The sequence below is a fragment of the Lineus longissimus genome, chromosome 2 (assembly GCF_910592395.1).
Source record: "Lineus longissimus chromosome 2, tnLinLong1.2, whole genome shotgun sequence".
Classification (NCBI taxonomy): Eukaryota; Metazoa; Nemertea; class Pilidiophora; order Heteronemertea; family Lineidae; genus Lineus; species Lineus longissimus.
In genome coordinates, this window is record NC_088309.1 from 11100601 (window position 1) to 11120416 (window position 19816).

Consider the following 19816-nt stretch of genomic DNA (forward strand, 5'->3'; position numbering starts at 1 on the left):
GAGATGTTTGGGGGTTGTTTACATTACAAAGCACTGATGAATTAGAAGGGGTTTTCTTTGATCACCCCTTCATAATAATATTGTCATTATTTGTCTGTAATTTCATCCTTATAAGGCTATATATGGATCTCTCATAGAATTGCAGTTAGATGAAATGAGATAGTGTTTATGCCTTAGTTTCATTGACATTTTCATAGCGATATTTGTAAGCATAGTGCAACTGTCAATGACTGACATGACAGAGGGATTATGCCACTGGATTGACAATCAAGACTGTCTGACGTCACTTGATTTACTACCTGATTTGTTATAATGGGTTACATTTGTCAGCAAGATAAAAAGTAGCTTGTGTTTCCCAAAGTAAAGTTGCATTAATAAGTGCCAAAAAATTTAGTAATAACAGTAAATTACGCCATGATGTTAATAAAAGTAGAAAAAGAAGGAAAAAATATTACTGTGTGCATGAATAAATGAAGCAATCCCAGACTAGACTGTATATTGCAAGAAAACATGTTGTCATGAGGGTGCCATTGGCAAGTTTCTAATCCACCCCCTTCCGTGATGAGTGCATCCGATATCCTACCATAACTAGGGGCCAAGTCTAAGTTTCAGAATCACAGGCCATTTGAGACATGCTGACAGCAATCTTCTCTGTGAAAGGAGTGCATGTTAAAATACTGTTAGCGTAGCCACTTCTGGGAAATCAAACCTGGTGTTTGTCAGCCTAAATGCAATTTGGAGCCAATTCTTTTGAATGCACTACTCAGTTACTTCCAGCCCTTATATTTCAAATTGCATTATTTGAATGGATAGCGTTACCAACCACGTAATTGCAGTCTGTTAAGGCGATAATTCGGTTTCAAGTGGTTGGTACGCTGGTTGGTTGTTTTATAGTGCTTTATCGGTTGTTTACCGCTTAATGGTGAGGTGGTAGTGGATAATTTGATACTAAATGTACGCTGTAAAAAAACAGTGCGGAAGACTCGCCTCCTGAGACTTGGTTTGATAAAATGGACCATCCAGTGTTTCCACATAAAGCTGTGAGCGCCCAATGCTGCCTAAATTCGATTTGGGACTTTAAGGAAGCTATCATAGATCGCCTGGTCTGACAAATTATTTCCTTTCCACTCCCAGCGCCCCAATTCTTTCTCACTTTTAGTATTCAATTTCATCTAAATGTTCTGTTTCAATCTTTTGGCACTCTTCCACAGGGTGGCCCTGAATTATTACCTTACTCTGTTCTTTCAGATTGCCATGATCGAGACTGTTGAATGACAAAATGAAGCCATGTTGGAAAAGAGAAAGAACCGAAGGTAAGTAGAGAGTGTGGAGATAATTACACCAGAATTTTTGGTCTCTTTCACTTTCAGTCATTTCAGATTCTTGACACTGATTTGTGACTTGATGCACTACACTTTCTTTTCATGGCTGACTATCATGCAAATTGCCCCTAGATATCTGAACCTGGAGTTAAAGGATATCATTGAATAGCATGCCGCGAAGTTACTATTTATAGCTCACAAGATCATTTGCATAAGATATTGATGACGTTTTAGTCACGTGACAGGCGGACATCGACACTTATTTCTACGCATTTGAGCTTATTCCAAAGTAAATTATCTTTGACCCTGCATTGTTTTTAGCATGAATGATACCATGGAGTCAGAGAGAGAAATATTCAGAACAATTATGTAGTATTTCCAACACTCGGACATGTGCCAGATTGAATCTAACTGCCCAAGTTAGAAAGCCTGAATCCATTACGAAACCGCATTTTGTCCGACATTGCCTGTAATTCAGCGATGGGGAAATAGAGGGCAGCAGCTGCAGTGACGTCATCTTCGCGGAATGCTATTCCTTGATAGCTCCACCCGGTTGTTAGTTTCGTAATTGGATACTTATATTGACCATTGATCAGTTTTAAAATTGTTCTGTTGCTCGACATTGACGTAAATGTTGTTAAATCTAAAATGCTTATCCCCCTGGTACAGTCATGGGTTAATTCTATCACCAGTATCACTCTATCATCCCTGTGGCAGTTTGTCGATAAGATTTGAACGAGACGTCCAAAATGTATTGGTAATTGGGTGGCTAAACTTGGCCCTAAGTCCTTCACATCAGTAAGCCACATCCATTTCAATGAACCAGGCAATTTGGCTCCGATGTGGCGCACTATCAACTTCCAATTGCCAACCAGATTGATTGGCCAATTGAAGCCCGCTGAAGCATTTTAAGGACAAAGCGGATCATTCTTTCAGTTGTGTGTTTTAACAATGATTATGCCCCCATCCCTCTTTACCGAAAGGATACGCTGTTTGTTGTCTATTACTACAGTGAATACCTTCAGATCAGCAACCTGGCACTGTGCTTTCTGATTCTGTGCTTTCCGCAACTGTCTTTTTATTGTTGGTGTTCTGCCCAGACTAAAGTATATTCTTGTAATTTATTCCCTCAATTCTCTGTCCAGTTAACATAGTCGCCCTTGCCATTTTGATATTATAACCAGATATCGATTACACCCGATGGACAGTATGCAGCCTCAACTAGGAGACGTCGAATTGAAGAAAGTCTCCAGTCTGAAAAAGTCAAAGGAATTGTTCGATTTTAAACGCGGCAAAACTGGTAACGTTTATGGTGTTGATTAGCATATCTTTGGCTGTATTTCATATAGCACAGCTTTTTAAAGGTTTAAAGGCATGAAATACTGCTTCATGCATGCTGTTACTGGGCATTCAAATCATCAATTGCTTTTCTTTGCATAATACATGTTTATAAACTGAGGCAAAAAACATGTTGGCCATTCGCATTCATTGCTGGTTGTGATGTATTCTCACTGTATATTGAGCACCGCATTATTTGATCTGGATATCGTTCTGCATGGGCAACATTGTGTATTTTGATTTTTTGCACGTATTGTAAGGAAAGGTCTACAAGCACTGACATCTGGACTCTAGTCCTGTAATTATGTTTCTTCGTTAATTTGGCCCCTTCTATCACAGTATCAGCCTTTTTAGTTGCCCTAAGTTGTGAAAAGTTTGGCTAAATAAGTATTTAAAAAATGGCTGAAAAGTTTGGCTCAAATCTAGGTTTTCAGCAAGCATAATCCTTTTTGGACAGCAGGTCCTGAAATCAGATCACCTACCTTTGTCGCTAGATATCATGAGGAAATTTGTCACACATATCATTTCCATTTTGATATCAAGCCGTTCATGTGGCTTCCAATCATATTCCACACGCCCTTTTCATGGAATACGACTCCCCAATAATTGCTATCGGGAAGCACTCACTAACAAAATCAGTTTGTACATAGCGAGATTCCCCCCCGCAGGACTTTCATTGATTTTTACATCATCGCTTCTTCTACAAATTCTGTATTTCTTGTCAGTTGATTCTCAAAGATTTGTCAAGATTAGTCCCAAGGATTAGTCCCAAGTTTTAAAATGGACAAGCATGACATTTGTGAACCTGCTTTATTATTCCAAGCATGTAAGGGGTCACCTCTCAGTAACTATTCTTGTCAAATCAGAGAATCCCAAACCATAGATATATGCAGACACAAAAGATACATGTAGAGGGTGCAATTGACAATTACATTGCAGTTGGTTCTAGCTTGAAATATGGTCAACCTTTAGCTGGCTAACTCATGAGGTCTGCTCAATACAGCCTGATAATTCCGCCTATTTACGATTGGATGTTCGATGACATTTATCACTACAATCAAATCTCATAGGAAATCAATGCAATTATTGTTGATGATACATTTGGCAGATGAAAACATGAAACATTGATGTTATGTCACTAGACTTTGTTTGCGTTTTGCCGTTGTGCTTTCCCAACATGATTTCAGATGTCCGCCTACAGGCTTCTATGTTTGACATCACCCCTGGGCATGATTTTCTCCTGGATACTGCATGTGTCATTTATTAATTGATACAGCCAGACTTATGTACGATTTATGCATTTCACTTAAGCGCTAAATCATCGCATTTGTCAAATGTGACTCGCTCTACCAAAACTAGGCGCTTGTCGCATCTGAACTCGACAGGTTGATACGGACTTGTTGTTCATTTCCCTATTGTAGACCTTTTGTGAAATCTATTACAAACTGATTTGGTCACATTTCACAAAAGGTCTACAATAGGGAAATGAACAACAAGTCCGTATCAACCTGTCAAGTTCAGATGCGACAAGCGCCTAGTTTTGGTAGAGCGGGTCACAAATGTGGTGGAATTTCAATAAAAGTTATGGTTTCAAAATGGTTTGTGCTCTGCTTGCCATTGCTTTCTCTGAACTCTGTGGTTCACAGTGCATGCCTTTTGCATTCAGCCTCAAGTTTCTTGGTGTTCTAAGATGAATTTATGAAGTTATTCTTCTGTGAAGGGTAGAATGGGGTTATTGCAAGCCCCGGTTTATTTGTAGCCCTGCATTGTTTGATGCATGGGGATATCAATCAATATCATAGGCAGGGGCTACAATTAAACCGGGGCTACAATTACCCCATTCTACTTTACGTATTTGCTATATCAGCTTCTAGCGGCAGCCATGAAATATCTGTTAAATTAGATACATTATTGGCATTAGTCGATATAACATAAAGTTGGTGATCATCATTAGTCAGTATGCTAATCGTAGTTTAATCAGATTCTCCACACACTTACATGAAACAATCACACAAAGTGGTATAACTTTCTTCATCAAGTATTATCAATTCTTTGCCCTTTTCAGTTAGGCTTGTTGCTCAGGATAGTTCCCTCCGGTCAGCCAGGACAGCCACAACATGGAGGACTATCACCTCCAAGATTTGGCCCAAAGGTATTTGGCATGATTGGTGGATGCCAACAAATGTGCTGTTATTTGTTTCAGCATTTTATATAGATTCAGCACTAAGTGTTTGGTGATGTCTATTCACAGTTTCAGCTGATAGCCTAGCAAATTGCTGATGCCTCCAGTTCATCTCACTGATTTATCTGCCCCCTAATGGTCAAACTGGCCAGTATCGAAAATGCATGTATGTGAAACCTTTTAGATGGAATGATCCACATCGCTGTATGTGTGAGCTAGGAACCCACTTGCCTGAAACTCAATGCGTTACAAGGAAAGTGCTGCCCTTTGAAAAAAAGTGTCGCTGTTATATACATGTTTATACATTTAGTGGTGGCTTTTTGAATGAAATTCCTGGGCACTTTCTACAAGTGCTTTAAAGTTATGTTTTCATTTCAGCAATTATGATATTCATCAGAGTATGGGACCAGGGAAACAGGTGACGAGTTGACAATAATTATCCACACAGTTAAATTCAGTTCAGCAACTTCCACTTGCTTCGATTTGATTTTCTTTTGATGCATTTCACATACAAGTGTAGGTTAGAAAGCCGAATACAAAAAACAATCTTATTAGGTCTTTTATAAAACCCTTTCGTTGTTGTAGATGATTTTCTGAAAAATATGTTGGAATTGCTATAATTAGACCACTGACACAGTGTTTCAGTTTCACGATATTGGAACACTGGTGACCGCCGTATATCTGAACACCTTACATCAGAACACCGTACCTCTAAACTCATCAAAATAAGGATCATGTACTCATGGTTAGATTACTTTGAAAGCAATTACGGGGACGCGCGACCTGCTAAGTGATCCCCCTCGATGAATTTACGTTGTCTTGGAATTGGGGTAACCCAAGCTAACACAGGATTCGATCATAGGCATAGGGTTTTCCAAGTGAGAGAAATGATATGACATGACCAGAAAGCCTCCTGGAACCAAAATGCTTGTTGTAGATAGGGATCAATCATACATGGAATACAAATTATGTTAAAATGCATCTGCCTATACAGTTAGCATATTTGCATTAACTGTGGACATTGATTGTTCCAAATATGCAGGAGCATGCTGGCAGGATTGATTTTTGCCATTTATATCAGAGCTTAGCGAAACCCCTCTTGTTCACTTTACTTTGTGTCCAACCTATTCCCGAGCTTCTGTCATACTCAATCCTGCGACATGACTTGCCACGCTCTTATTCCACGAGCGTCTACAATTCCCTCAGTGCCATCGATTACCAACGACTGCCTGGGGTACAGTGGCAGAGGTTACACGCTTGATTTAGTTCAAAGTCAATGCCAGAGGCCAGTGGGCTGATGATGTTGATGCGGGTTACATGAAATGGATATCCCAACCGTCAACGCTGAAACTGTGCAATTTGTCGAGGTTGTTTATATGGTCTTGGCTACTGTGATTTTGGGCTTAGTACGTAAATCCACCAATATTGGTTGGTGGAGAAATAATCGTTCGAGCTGATAATGATCTTGTTGTTGTGATGGTGGACTCGTCCAGAGAGTTGACTGAAAGAGAGGAGTTTCGTCTACCTTTGTCTGCCCTTATGTGGGTTGTCTATTTCATGAGTGTTAAAACCCAGATAAGTACCACAGATGGTGAAAAACGTCGTCAGATAATCTTTAATGGCAGGGTTGTGTGGTAGGTCCGTTCCTTTGGGTGGAAGAGGCTAATATGTTGTAGAACTGCCAGCATTTTTTAGGAGAGATTCATGGGCCAATAATAAGGTCTTCCCCTGTTTGTGCAAACTTCAGCCATCTTTTCCCAAAGCTGTCTAAGTGCAGGCACTCACCAATAGCTAAAGTTCTGGAGCTTGCATTCATTCCTTTCTCTCTCCATCTTATGTTTACCAAGGCTCTTTAAACAAACATAATCTCTCCCACAGCCAACATATGAGTTCAGTTAGTGATATTTGTTCGCCTGCCATAGTCATAAAAGTACCTGGAGTTGTGAGGAATCAACGAGGTGATTAAGAATGAGACTCGGAGCCTGGTGGTATATATGAGCATTGCGTAGGCGTAAACAACAGCCATCACACAGGAAAGCACTCTTTTAACAGTACCATATAGTTCTGTGGGCTCGCATGTCTACCTTTGTATTCTTATTATTCCGTTTTTCTGAAGTGTGGGATGCCTCAAGCAAATTGAGTGAAATGTGAACTTAGTGCTTTGGTAATAAGTTACAGGACCAAGGTACTTTTCGTGAAGCTAAAAGTTGGTAAATTTGCTACATGTATTTCAAATGGGTTGTTCATGTGTACTAAATATCGTGTTTCCTGCTGTAATGTGATGGTTAAATGCATTACAGTTAAAATGTTGCACTCATGATGTTTTGATGGTGCATTTGTAAGAATAAAACGCTGACGAAAAATTTCACGGCTTTACAGTATCTATCTGTTGTAAACTTAGCCTGAATCCTGTTTGATCAGGATTTGGTTTTCTTCTGCCATCTTTTCTCCACTGTGTTCTGTATGCCTCTCCTTTACATTGACACATGTGATTCCCTTCGAGTCAGCTAGAGCCCACCAGAGGCAATCAGTCTTATCTGTACAACCTGGGTGCAAAGATGCTTTCTTTTGCTCAATGTCACGAGTCAAGGGGCAAGCTTCGACTGCAGTTGGATTTGTTCATTGTTGTCCCTTATCGGTATTACAGTAGAATCTCTCTATAAAGGACACCCTCGGTATTGACAAGTGTTGTCCCTAATAGAGAGGTGTCCTGATTAGAGAGTTCAAATTGAATGGAAACATCCACTTTGGGACCAAAACTAGTGTCCTTAATGGAGAGGGTGTCCTCTATAGAGAGTTGTCCACTTAGGGAGGTTTCACTGTACAGTAGAACCTCTCTATAAAGGACACCCTCGGTATTGACAAGTGTTGTCCCTAATAGAGAGGTGTCCTGATTAGAGAGGTCGAATTGAATGGAAACATCCACTTTGGGACCAAAACTAGTGTCCTTAATAGAGAGGGTGTCCTCTATAGAGAGCTGTCCACTATGGGAGGTTTCACTGTGGAACAACTTATCGCAGTATGGGAAAGTTTTGCCTGTTTATGGGATGACATTAGACAGGAGACAGTGGTACTTCCTCTGGCATATCTGGTAAACAGAATAGTTTGATCTTCAATGATCATTTCACCCACGTCCTAGATTGCAATGCTCTTGAAAATTGACACGGCACAGTTAGTTTTATTTTTATCACATATCAGTATTGATTATTAACAGAAGTCTAGTACACTATTATTGATAAATTCAGGCCTTTCGATCAACTACGTAGACTTCACCTTCTGGTTTTCTGAGTAGGACTGTTGAGGAATACTGTAACTGGGTAATGTTCATGAAGCCCAAAGTTCTGTGAATCATTGGCTCCTCTTAACATCATGGTAGACTGTTCTAGAGAATTATACTGTTCTGCATATATGCAGGAATGAAGCTAATCTAGTGCTTTATTGCAATGGTATGGTTATACTCTGTGAAAATGAATATGAGTATGAATAATCCTCATTGGAATTTGTTCTATCTGTGGTGGTTTTCTGTATGAAAATTAGTTCGAGTCCGAACACAGTAGAACTTCCCCTCAGAAAGGTCATCAACCACTGTTTACTTATGGTTTATCCGATAATTGAACTAATGAGACCAAACATCAATAAACATGATGAGCTGTGTCTGTAATCCATTGTAACAAGATTAATGATCGACCCATTGGTTCAGTTTGATTGATAACCAAATGATCGGTTATGGTCCTTCAAAAGTGTTCTCGATGCATAATACTGATTGTAGTGATCTCATATCTCATCGATTTGAAAGCAGATTTGACTGGGAACTCTATGAAAATGAAGCCATATGATATACTCATCTCTGAAGACTTCTAATGCGTCGTTTTCATGCCTGATTGGACAATAATGACAAGAAGTCTCTCAATTTTGCATTTGGAAATCTCTGTATGGATGGTTTGTCTCTGCTGGACTAATTCAGTTTGTCCTGTGGTTGCATATTTGGCCACACAGGGACTAATTCCATTTTCGTTCTTAACAGGATTTTGTCATAGCGCGTTCTTTCCTCAGAATAAACTGATGATTTCTGTATCTGATGGGAAAAAAATAAAGTAGAACCTCTCTATAAAGGACTGACAAGTGCTGTCCTTATTAGAGAGGTGTCCTGATTAGAGAGGTCAAATTGAATGGAAATGACCAATTTGGGACCAAAACTAGTGTCCTCAATAGAGAAGTTGTCCTTAATAGAGAGGTGTCTGCTAAGGGAGGTTCCACTGTACTTTTTCATGTCAAGTGCCGAGCAATTCACTCGTACAGTACTTAGACAAGTTCCCAATTGTCACGAACCAGAGGAGCCACCCTTCGTTTTACCTCAGTGCTGCCATCTGAAGTCAAAAGTATGAACTGGAATGTCATTTTTGATTGTTGGAGGTGAATCTGACTACAATTGTTCATTTCGTTCATATCAAGAGAAAACTTTTTGGCATCAGTTGGGATGAAGTTTAGCACGGTTTATATTCATTATTCGAACCTTGGTTTGTTATCTAAGGTCTAGATTGCCTAGAGTGATTTATAAACATGAGTTATTCAATGGCAGTCTTGGCTGTCGGTGAATTGATGATGATTTATCTGAAATCCTTTAAAAGTCTCACCCTTGCCAAATCAGACATAAAATATAAAGCTCTGCTGAAATTACAGTTGTCATTCTAATAATATCTGTGCCAATATGCTATTTTAATCTAAACCAATATGTGTTATGCCTAAAAATAGTTTTAAAAAAACTGTATCAATATGTTTGATTTGGTCTATTTTGGTCTATTTTATCCCAACATACAAACCACCCTATGACGCATGTGGTGACAAAAGCCTTTTTGAAACTAGAATCTCAAGGCCTATACAAGTGTCATCAGAAACAGTATCCGTTTCTGCAAAAACTCATTGGTATCATCTGATAATACATAGTAGGCATCTTCAGCAGTCTGTTTAGTTTACTCAATTATCAACAGGTGGCAACCTATGACTGATATTTCTGAACAACTTCAGTGCACTTCAATCTGGTTGATATCGTCAATTAAAAGTAAAGTAGAACCTCTCTATTAAGGACACCCTCGTGACTGACAAATGCTCTCCCTAATAGAGAGGTGTCCTGATTAGAGAGGTCAAATTGAATGGAGACATCCACTTTGGCACGAAAACTAGTGTCCTTAATAGAGAGGTTGTCCTCAATAGAGAGGTGTCCACAATGGGAGGTTTCACTGTATTGTGAACATGAAATATTTGCAGCTTTATGGCAGATGTATTCGAAACTTATAAAGAAGAAAATGTTTAAAGGTTTACAGTACCGGTAAAGTCGAGTGCAAGAAAAGTTTACAAAAATAGGAACATCACTTCTCCAAGAACTTGCAGCCTACTTGTTGCACCTTGACAAATATGTATTTTCATTTATACATGAAATATGTGAATGGTTGAGTGATTGAAATCAATGCTCTCAATATAACATGGAAATGAAATAACTCTCAATAATAGATGTGTCTGGGTAGATTTGTGCTGGTCATGAACGACACACATTGGTCAGTTGACCTGTGTTAGTTATTGATTCAATACTTGCATACACAAAATGTAATCTGATATCGATTTCAGTATCCTGACCTATATGCAACATATGAATAAGAAATGCCAACTCACTGTCCAGCAGGCACTTTGAAAATCCTAGGACAGAAGACGCATTTCATGTCGAGATAAAAGCAAATTAGAAAAATTTGATTTAAAGCATTTTATTTCGTCTTTTAGAAAAATTCTCAACTATGTGAATTTTTTATCACAAGTGGATGGACTGCTACAGTCCAAATCACAATTGACATCCCTTAATTCGTGTCATCGGCATGCCAATGACACGCTACCCATGCGAATAAGTCGCGCATAGGTCATGTGAAACTCAGAGTGATAAGTACGACATTGGTGTTTCACTGGCCGCAACTCGTGCATACATGTAAGTTGCACATAATTGACGCGAAGCAGGTGGGATGTCAGTTGTGAGATGGACTGTAGAAAAATTGCCTTCTGAATGCTAAATCGGCCTATTCACATAAATCACAAAGCATGACATATCATAATAGGCCAAGATCACTTATAGTATACATAGATAAGTCTATATTTCTATAGATAATGCAGTGGTCTCATTGATCTTGCCACCATACATGTATATCTTTCTAGCTTTTAAAGCCTAATCCTGGTGGCACATGGCCTTTCTCATGAAATATTCACATTCGCTATGAAAGCGTCTCATATTTTATTGAAGAATGACGTCCATTTCCCAGGATCCAATTGCAATGGCGCGGCAACGGTGTGTTGATGAAAGGCATTGTGTCGATTGTTGAATCATGTGGATGTTCAAGTAGGCTGCGGTAGTGTGGGTGTGTTTTGAAGATGATTCGTAGGGTTATTTAATGATATCAGAGAAAATCTTTGGTCCGTCGTGTTTTATGTGGGAATATTATTCAGTTTGTGGATAAAGTTTATGTGGGCTTGAGGAGGTGATCCAATGGTTTGGTTGAAAGATATGAGTGATTTGAAAGTTGTTTGGCAAAGGATGACATCGCAGTGGTGACAATTTCTAATTATCGATTAGTTCTCAAGGATAAAGGTGTCAGTTGAAGTCTTTAAACATCAAGGTGTTTCTATAGGATGTGCTCCTTTTGGCAATGAGGCGTTCAGGGTCTGAACTTCTCTGACACCCTTCTTGGCAGGCGTTTGAGGCTGTGAATTATACCAACTCCTCAGTTGATACCACTAGGAATGCACAGCAGATTCTGTAGGCCAAATAAGGTTTAGCTGACATGCTTGGTTGGTATTTTCTCAGTCCCTTGTTAAAGTTAATCTCACAATTTAGGCCATTTATTGTCCTACTGTAAGTAAGTCATGAAATTTTTGTGAGCTATTTTGCAGAAAATATATAAAATGAAGTCAAAGAATGCGTGATTTTGCCAACATTTAGTGCCACAAATTTGAAGAACGCCTAACTTTCCCTTTATCGTAGGCCCTATTGAATTCATGATTGAATTGAAGGCACGTCAGTTCCATTCGGACTATATCAGATCATTGGGTTTATCAGTAAAATGGTCTTTGTATGGAGTACTTTGGTCGATATTTGGCTTGTTTGACCTGTGTCGCTGTCATAGCCTATTGTTTATGTGTTGTCAACGAAAGTAGTAGTGTTCATTGAATACATGGTATACATGTACGTATATGATACTACATCTGGAATATTAAAAAAATACCGGTTTTTAAGCGTGGCTGTCAGTTTCAAATACAGTCCAGATTCACAGATCTAAAACCAGTTCCTAATATTCACTTCAAGCTTGATAAATGGACATGCTATTTGGATGAAACTAAAAATATTCAATTTGGATAGACAATGAGTTGGCAACACGCAAGTTGTCAAATAGGTTATATTCTGTCAGTGCCTTTGTTTTGACTTCATAGTAATTAATCAACCGGTCTTAGTTCGGTGAAACTAGAGTACAAATATATCAAAATAAAATCTATTTAATGATATACTAAACTCTAAGTCTATCGATCCTGCCATTGATTCAATTTGGATAGACAATGAGTTGGCAACACGCAAGTTGTCAAATTGGTCTTTAGGTTATATTCTGTCAGTGCCTTTGTTTTGACTTCATAGTAATTAATCAACCGGCCTTAGTTTTGTGAAACTAGAGTACAAATATATCAAAATAAAATCTATTTGATGATATTCTAAGCTCTAAGTCTATCGATCCTGCCATTGATTTTCTCGCTGTATATTGGTGGTTCGATCCTTGTCTGGCGGCTGTGACAGATCAGCCTGGTGATGATAAACCTTCCGACATATGTCACCAAATTCTTTCTGTTAACGGTCATGTCCTGGGCTCATATCTTCTGATTCAATTCAACCAGGCCTTGTCCAATATAGCTAGGCCTTAAGCTTTCATTGTGATTGCAGCCGAAAGACCCATTCAGGATTACTGAAAATTTGACCTTCCCAAGTGACCTGATCTCTCATCAGCGTGATTATCAAATGCTGGCAAACATTTAGCATTTTGCAGTATCTTTCAGATAGTTCTCACAATGGCAAACATTACATAAACACTGTTTGGACCATTTCTTCTTCACTGCCATCTGGAGGGCATGAACATCATGACAAAAGCGCTCCAGTATCTTCAGAGGAATCCTGGGGAAAATTGTGCAATATGACACGTTACGGTTTGATTTGAAGTGCAAAATGAGGTTTAGAACAATCGCACAAAACATGGGAGGATAGATCATGGTACATGTGGGAATTGCATTTTTGAAAATTACAACTGTGCCGAAAGTGAATCAATGCAGACGTGAGTATGATATGCTTGCAGCCCTGTGGCTTCGATAACTTGGTTGGATGTAGTCTGCTTCTTCTGAATCCTTTTTTGCACAATGGGAAAAAAACTCTTTGAAACAATACAGATGTTTTATATGTACTGACTTAATAGAGTAATACAAGTCTCAGGAAATGGATTGCTACTTTTAAGGAATACGTCGACAATAAATCTGTACAATTCTGCCAGATCGTCAGTGAAGTCTGCATTTCGATCTCAGGTCTTCCAAAGTTCTTCAACACATGTAAATAAGTGGGTATTTTGTTGACCAATTTCTCAACAATACTAGGAATGAGATGACAGAAAAATAGAACATTTCTGGATTCATTGCAAATAACTTTTATTTCAATGTCAAATACATTGTAAATAGGATTATTTCTAAGGAATTCTAGCCTTGCATTCAACAAGATTCTTAAGTCGGAATCGTAGGTGATATAGGACTTGTAAATACGATATTTTCGGATATATTTTGACGCCTTGGCAGTTTTGGAGGAAATAAGGAATTGGGTGTGTTTGTATGATGCCGGTTAAGAATAATAAAGTCTATGCATCTGAGGATGGCACTGTCAATCATGCTCATGTCAAGAGGAGTACAGGGGACGGCGAGACGTCAACAGAGCCTCTTCCCGTCAAGAGGAAAAAAGGCGAGCCAGGTACTGGTATGGTTTGAATTTCCAGGTCGTAGCTAGCTTGGGCCTTCATATTGACCGATCAATGCTTGTTGGGTCAGTGATGGGGGCGTTATAAACCGGCCTGATGTTTTTCTCAAACAAAGTTAAGATGGTGTAGCACTCCTCACATCCTTCAACTTGACCAGTCATTTTCAACGGGCGGTCTTTGTATTATTCCTGTAGATTTATTCCCCACTCGAGAGGCATTTGAATTTGATCGCGTACCGTTTTAATCAACACTGAAAACTTTGACACTCTCCATCAGCCATGCCCCATACATCAACAATAACAATCAACCATCGAAGTCAAAATTGCGGTTTATGCATAAAAGCGGAATCAAATACCATGGTTAATTAATTTCCTGGTGCCATGTCAGGAGTCCTATTAATTTTTTGAAATTCATCGATCCTGCATGGTTTGGAATCGTAATCTTATAAATCGTATACCATGTGTACAGAGAAATTCCTTGGGCATTTTGGACTCCAACTGTGTCACTGTAACATGTTGTATTGATGGGTAAAATGCATTTCTTTAAGTATATACCAGGAACGTCATTTCCGATCAGGGATTGTAAATTTTATCCGAGCGGCCTCATGTGGCGATATGATTATCATGCACAGAATAGAATCCCTCATTTGCCATATTTATCTCCATGGAAACCAAGATGCCTATCAGAACCAATTTTCTACCAGATTCTAGGCATTTAGATTGGAGGCTGAAAAAACCCTCTGGAAGCCTTAATGCTATGATTACAATCGGTCTTCTGGGAAATCTTTTGAGGCAGCCAATCTAAAGAACCTGTAATAGACCCCAACATGTAATTGTAATCAAAACTAATCTGCTGCACCAGCCAAGCCAAATGGGTTTTGATGTTCCCCACACAAGAAGCCAGTTTCAACAGGGTCAGTCATACAGTTACCATAGCAACTGGTGATGCACTTCATACTCTCATACAATAAGGGCCTGATGAAATGTACAGACACCACCACTCTCTTATTAATGAGTTTCCCGTTGAGATACGCGTTACATCCATTGATTGATAGTGAGGAAAGTGTGGATGAAGTGTACAGGAGGAGTTTCCTGAATACAAAAAAACGATTTTGCTTTGTGGAGATTCTGCGCTGAGTGGCTTTAAAGGGATTCTATAGGCAGCAGCAAGATAGGCAAGATAAAGTTACACACAGTCTCCAATAGGGGTCTCTCCCATTTCACAGTACATAAAAAGTGCCTTTATTGTGCATAATAGTCACCCGAAGATGGCAGATTTAACCTCCTTCTCCTGTCTATAGTCCCCCTTTAATAAAAACAAATAGGATCACAGTGGTGTTTGCTATTTTTGGAAACTTTTAGTGTAAAATAAGCCTTTGATCTGTTATCATTCACATACAATTGAAACAACCAGTCAAATCATGGCCTAGAGCTGCTATCTCTCTCAACAACTTGGCATTTTTGCCATCTCAAAATATTAAGATGGACTTAATAATTTTGTTGTTGTTGACATATGAGCAGAAGACACAAAGTCTGAATGGCAGGTGCAATTCCCAGCATTCCTTGTGGGCTAAATTAGGAATCTAATTTGATCTGTGTACCTGTTGAACATCTCAACAAAGTATAGTTTCAAATCTGATGATGTGAATTATAAACTGTCTTGTTGCATAATACGGTTTAGTTTCTAACTTTGTGAACCTAATGTTACGCCTTCATCATTATCATCTCAAATCAGATTCTGTTTCTGTATGAAAAAAAATCACACATCGTTTAAATAGCAATGTCATCATTAATTCATACCTGGACAGAAATAGACATGCATATGACAGTGTTCTCTTGTGAATTTGTTCAATTGCGATTAATTATTCAATATTGATGCGAATTCTTTCGAGAGATATGCAGTTTTGATAAACCAAGACAATTCCTCATGCGGAGCACCACTGCTTGTAGGCGGTGTCTGTTTCTTCTGCATGATAATTGATCTTTCTACTTTTCAGATTTTCACCATCTTGACACCTTGGGTGCCCAATGATGTAGACCTAGTCGCTGATGTCCCAGTTCAGTGATCAGTGATGTCAAACTGCATTGTTGGGGAGGGGGGCAGAAATGTATGTTTTTAAGGAACGTTAAAAAATGTGGTGAAAGGTGATAAAATGTTTGCTCCGTCGGGGATAGTAAAAACTCCTGGGCACCCATGGTGTTTGAAAACTCTCATCTTTGAATTTCATTTGTCAGAGAAGTTGTTGTGTTCCTCCACTATAAAAGAAAAGTAGCATTGGTTATAAGCACACCACATACAACCAACTTTTATTGCAGCTGCATGATATGTCAATAAAGATTTCCAGCCTGCGAGGGTCATCCCAGGTGCATGCCTGCAGTAAAATATGCGTACATGTAATAAGAATCGGCCATTGCTGCAGCATGTGACATTGATTAACATTGATTATGACGTTTATTGCACATCGCATTGATGACCTTTTTTGCCGCAGATGGGCAATCTTGTCATCGTACATCTCTGCGATGAAAATTGCTTGTTGGCAGTGGTGTTCTTCACTGTAGACGTGCATTTGAAATTTGAGATGAACAGTTGTCAGAATATTTGTGTACACTTTTGGATGCTTGCAGAATTGCACTCGTACTCCATCTTTGTGGCAATCCAGTCAATTACGATTTACAATGTACGTTCCCACCCCTTGTTTTTGCCTGGCTAATGTCACGATCCAACACGGTCATACGAACATAATTCGCTGCCACGCAAATGCATGTTCAAAATGCTTCAAACTTTAGCGCTATTGGCTGTGTTTCTTCTCCAGTGGCCATATCTTTATAATTCATATTGTAATTAACCTGGGCCCGATTGTTCAAAAGCACAAAAGTCGCGTTATCCTTAACAGTTACGCTATTAAGTATCATTATAAGGACGTTATCTCTTTCAGTTATTTATTAACCCATTGAAATGTTCACGTTAACGTCTCCGTTAAGCTAACGTATTTTTGAACAACTCAGCCCTGAACATTTTCACTGGTTATGTAAAAAGGAAATTTCTCAGTTATAGCTGACTATTGACTGTACTGTATCATTTCACTGATTTCCATGACCAAATGCACTACAGCCTATAAAGGCACCTGTTAAAAAGAAAAAGTACAAAACATTTTAGAAAAATTTCCACAAGTGATGAGGTTTAGTGAGTTATCCTATGAAGCTGCTACTGCAGAGGATATTAGTTGCCAGTAAAGAGTTTATTTGGCATGGCAATGGCAGAAATCAGAACAAACTTTAAATATTTGAATTTTTTTTACAGAAAATGGTTGACTTGTCTTAAATTTTGGTTGCACCTTTCCGCACTACCTCAAATTTATCACAACTGATATTGATATTCAGCTGTTGCTTATTGCCTTCAACTGTTGTTCTTTGTGATTTTAGAAACCAAGAGAAAGCTACGGGCCAATGACTCGGAATACAATGCTGCTTTTCAGTATGCTGTAAGTATAAACATCCTCATCTTCATCGGAAGAAAACCGAGAACCTCGTTTCTGGTGACTGCGCCAAGAGAACCAACCCTCACCATAGAACAGGGGACTGCCAACACCCCTGCAACCCTGCCAACACCCCTTCCAACCCCCTGGATATACCCCTGTAATACCCCAAAAATTCAAAAGGTCATGAACCCTTGACATAGCCCTATACTCCTGCAAACACCCCTTCCCTGTACCCCTGCAAACACCCCTGCCATATACCCCTGCAAACATCCCTGCCATGGACCTCCAGCAAAACTGATATATACCCCTGCAAACACCCCTGCTCATGCAGGGGTGTTTGCAGGGGCTCAATTGCATAATTGGGCCACTGCAAACACCATTGCTAACACCCCTGCTCCTTACCCTGCTCATGCAGGGGGACTGCCTGCATTTATAATGACCCCTGCAGAGACCTCTGCAAATACCCCTGACTTTATATAGGGGGGGAAGTTACCCCATTCGAGCTGATTCTTCACGTCGACTGAATTAATGTTTCAAATGCGACATGAAAAGTTATTTAGTTTTCACCTGTGTTTAAATTTTCTCAGCGAAAAGTATACATTAACATTTCTTCAATTTCAGAACAACTACATCTCAACGTCCAAGTACAATTTCCTGACTTTCGTTCCCAAGAACTTGTTTGAGCAGTTCCAGAGGATCGCCAATGCCTACTTCTTGGGTCTTCTCATTCTGCAGGTAAGCCAACGTCTGCTAACTTGTGATGAAAGTCATAAATCCAAAGAGGTACTCAGCCTGGAATCCTGCATTATGGGAAGATTTTCTCTGATCACCGGCAGTAGGTTTTCTCACCTGAAATTTCCGACTGTACACTACAATCTTCTTCGGCAGACTGCAGATGGTCGTGTTGACGTCACATGCTATCACATACATACGACCGAGTCCTCTGTGTTCCAAGAACCCCAGCAGAAGTCACGTGACGTCGACACGATGATCTTCAGTCTGCTGAAGAAGATTGTAGTGTACATACAGATGAAAATGTCAGGTGAGAAAACCTTACTGCCCGTGGTAAGAGAAAATCTTCCCCTAAGAAAGTCATAAAGTTGTTGCCTTTTTATTTTCATGAATGTATAGGTAATTTGCTAAATACATGAAAATGAAACGCCTGCAAAAAATTGGCTGTTCACAGTAGATAATGTCAGTTCTTTACATGACCCTTATGCCGTGGTCACACTGGGGTTTTAACACGAATTGAATTCGAATTAAAACGTTGATACGTATTGGGGCGTCACACTCAATTCGTTTCATACCGATCTCAATCCGCTTTAACCAACACGGTTCTTAAACCGAATTGAATGCGAATCAGCTAATCCGAATCAACGAAACCGTATTGAGATTTCAAGTGTGACGCGCTTGATACGAATTAAGGTTTTCGATCGCACTGCGCATGCGCCCGGCGCATGGAAAGTGACCTTTGACCGCGGGAACTAGTGCTCCGAACTAGTTAACTGATGTATTTAAATGATCTCATTAACTCAAATCGTTTTTCGTTATGCCATAGAATAGGGAAAAATCAACTCCCTTGCACGTGACTTGCATTTCCATTTCCTGGCAAGGTATGTTGCCGCCGGTTCGTTGGTCAAAGGTACGCTGGTCAGCAACATCGTCGCGGCGGGGTTTTCCCCGGTTTTGGCCTCGTTTTCGAGGGCGAGGCCGGGATTCTCCGCTAATAGCGACGGTGGTGTTGACTCGCTGAGGACACTCCTCTTTGACCCGAACTTTGGCAATAGGCATGGCCGGGAGATGGAAATGGTCAAGCACCTTACGTGATTTTAACTTGTTAATAATGACTGTGTGATACTGTGATATTATATACTTATATGTTTTGTACTCGTAAATTTTATTCTCCCATATGGGAGGTTAATAAATAATAATAATAATAATAATAGATGGCGCGTCGTTAGTATGCATTGAGTGTGGCGCGTTTTAAACCAATTTGAATGGGTATTCGGGCCAGTGTGACGCGACCGTTCTGAAACTGGATTAATCAATTCGTATTCCGGAGAGCGCTCTACGGAATTCGGTTTCAATTCGCATCCAGTGTGAACACACCATAAGCCACCTAATTTTCCAAAATCAGGACAAACCATATCAAACAGTCAGTTTTGACTAAAAGTGCAAATGATCCTTGGAACTTGAAATACCTTTATTTTAAAAGAAGAAAATTCTCTTTGTCATGTTCATCAATGCAGGTATTTCATGACATTTTATTCTGTCATGTTCAATAAATATCATTGCATTATTATTTGTGCTTTATATGAACCCTCTGATAAACTGCCGTATAAACATAATTACATAAATACACTTGTTGTTAACATTTATAAATGATATTATTTTTCAGTGTACTTATTTTGAGCTTGAAGCCCAAATTTAATTTTCAGGGTTGCATTGCAAGTTCTAATTTATT

The 19816-nt window shown here is 39.3% G+C and overlaps 1 protein-coding gene across 14 annotated transcripts in view; it reads left to right on the plus strand.

Annotated features, from left to right (window-relative positions):
* The window catches only part of LOC135482618 (phospholipid-transporting ATPase ID-like), a 58254-nt gene that overhangs the window by 6633 nt on the left and 31805 nt on the right, over positions 1-19816 (plus strand). For 6 of the 14 annotated variants that reach the window (XM_064762816.1, XM_064762815.1, XM_064762817.1 and 3 more), the window contains 4 exons: positions 1249-1313; positions 2507-2622; positions 17297-17355; positions 17974-18087. In XM_064762816.1, the coding sequence (XP_064618886.1) occupies positions 1288-1313; positions 2507-2622; positions 17297-17355; positions 17974-18087 (315 nt within the window). In that variant the 5' untranslated portion in view covers positions 1249-1287. The other 8 variants (XM_064762826.1, XM_064762827.1, XM_064762823.1 and 5 more) reach the window with 7 other exon arrangements.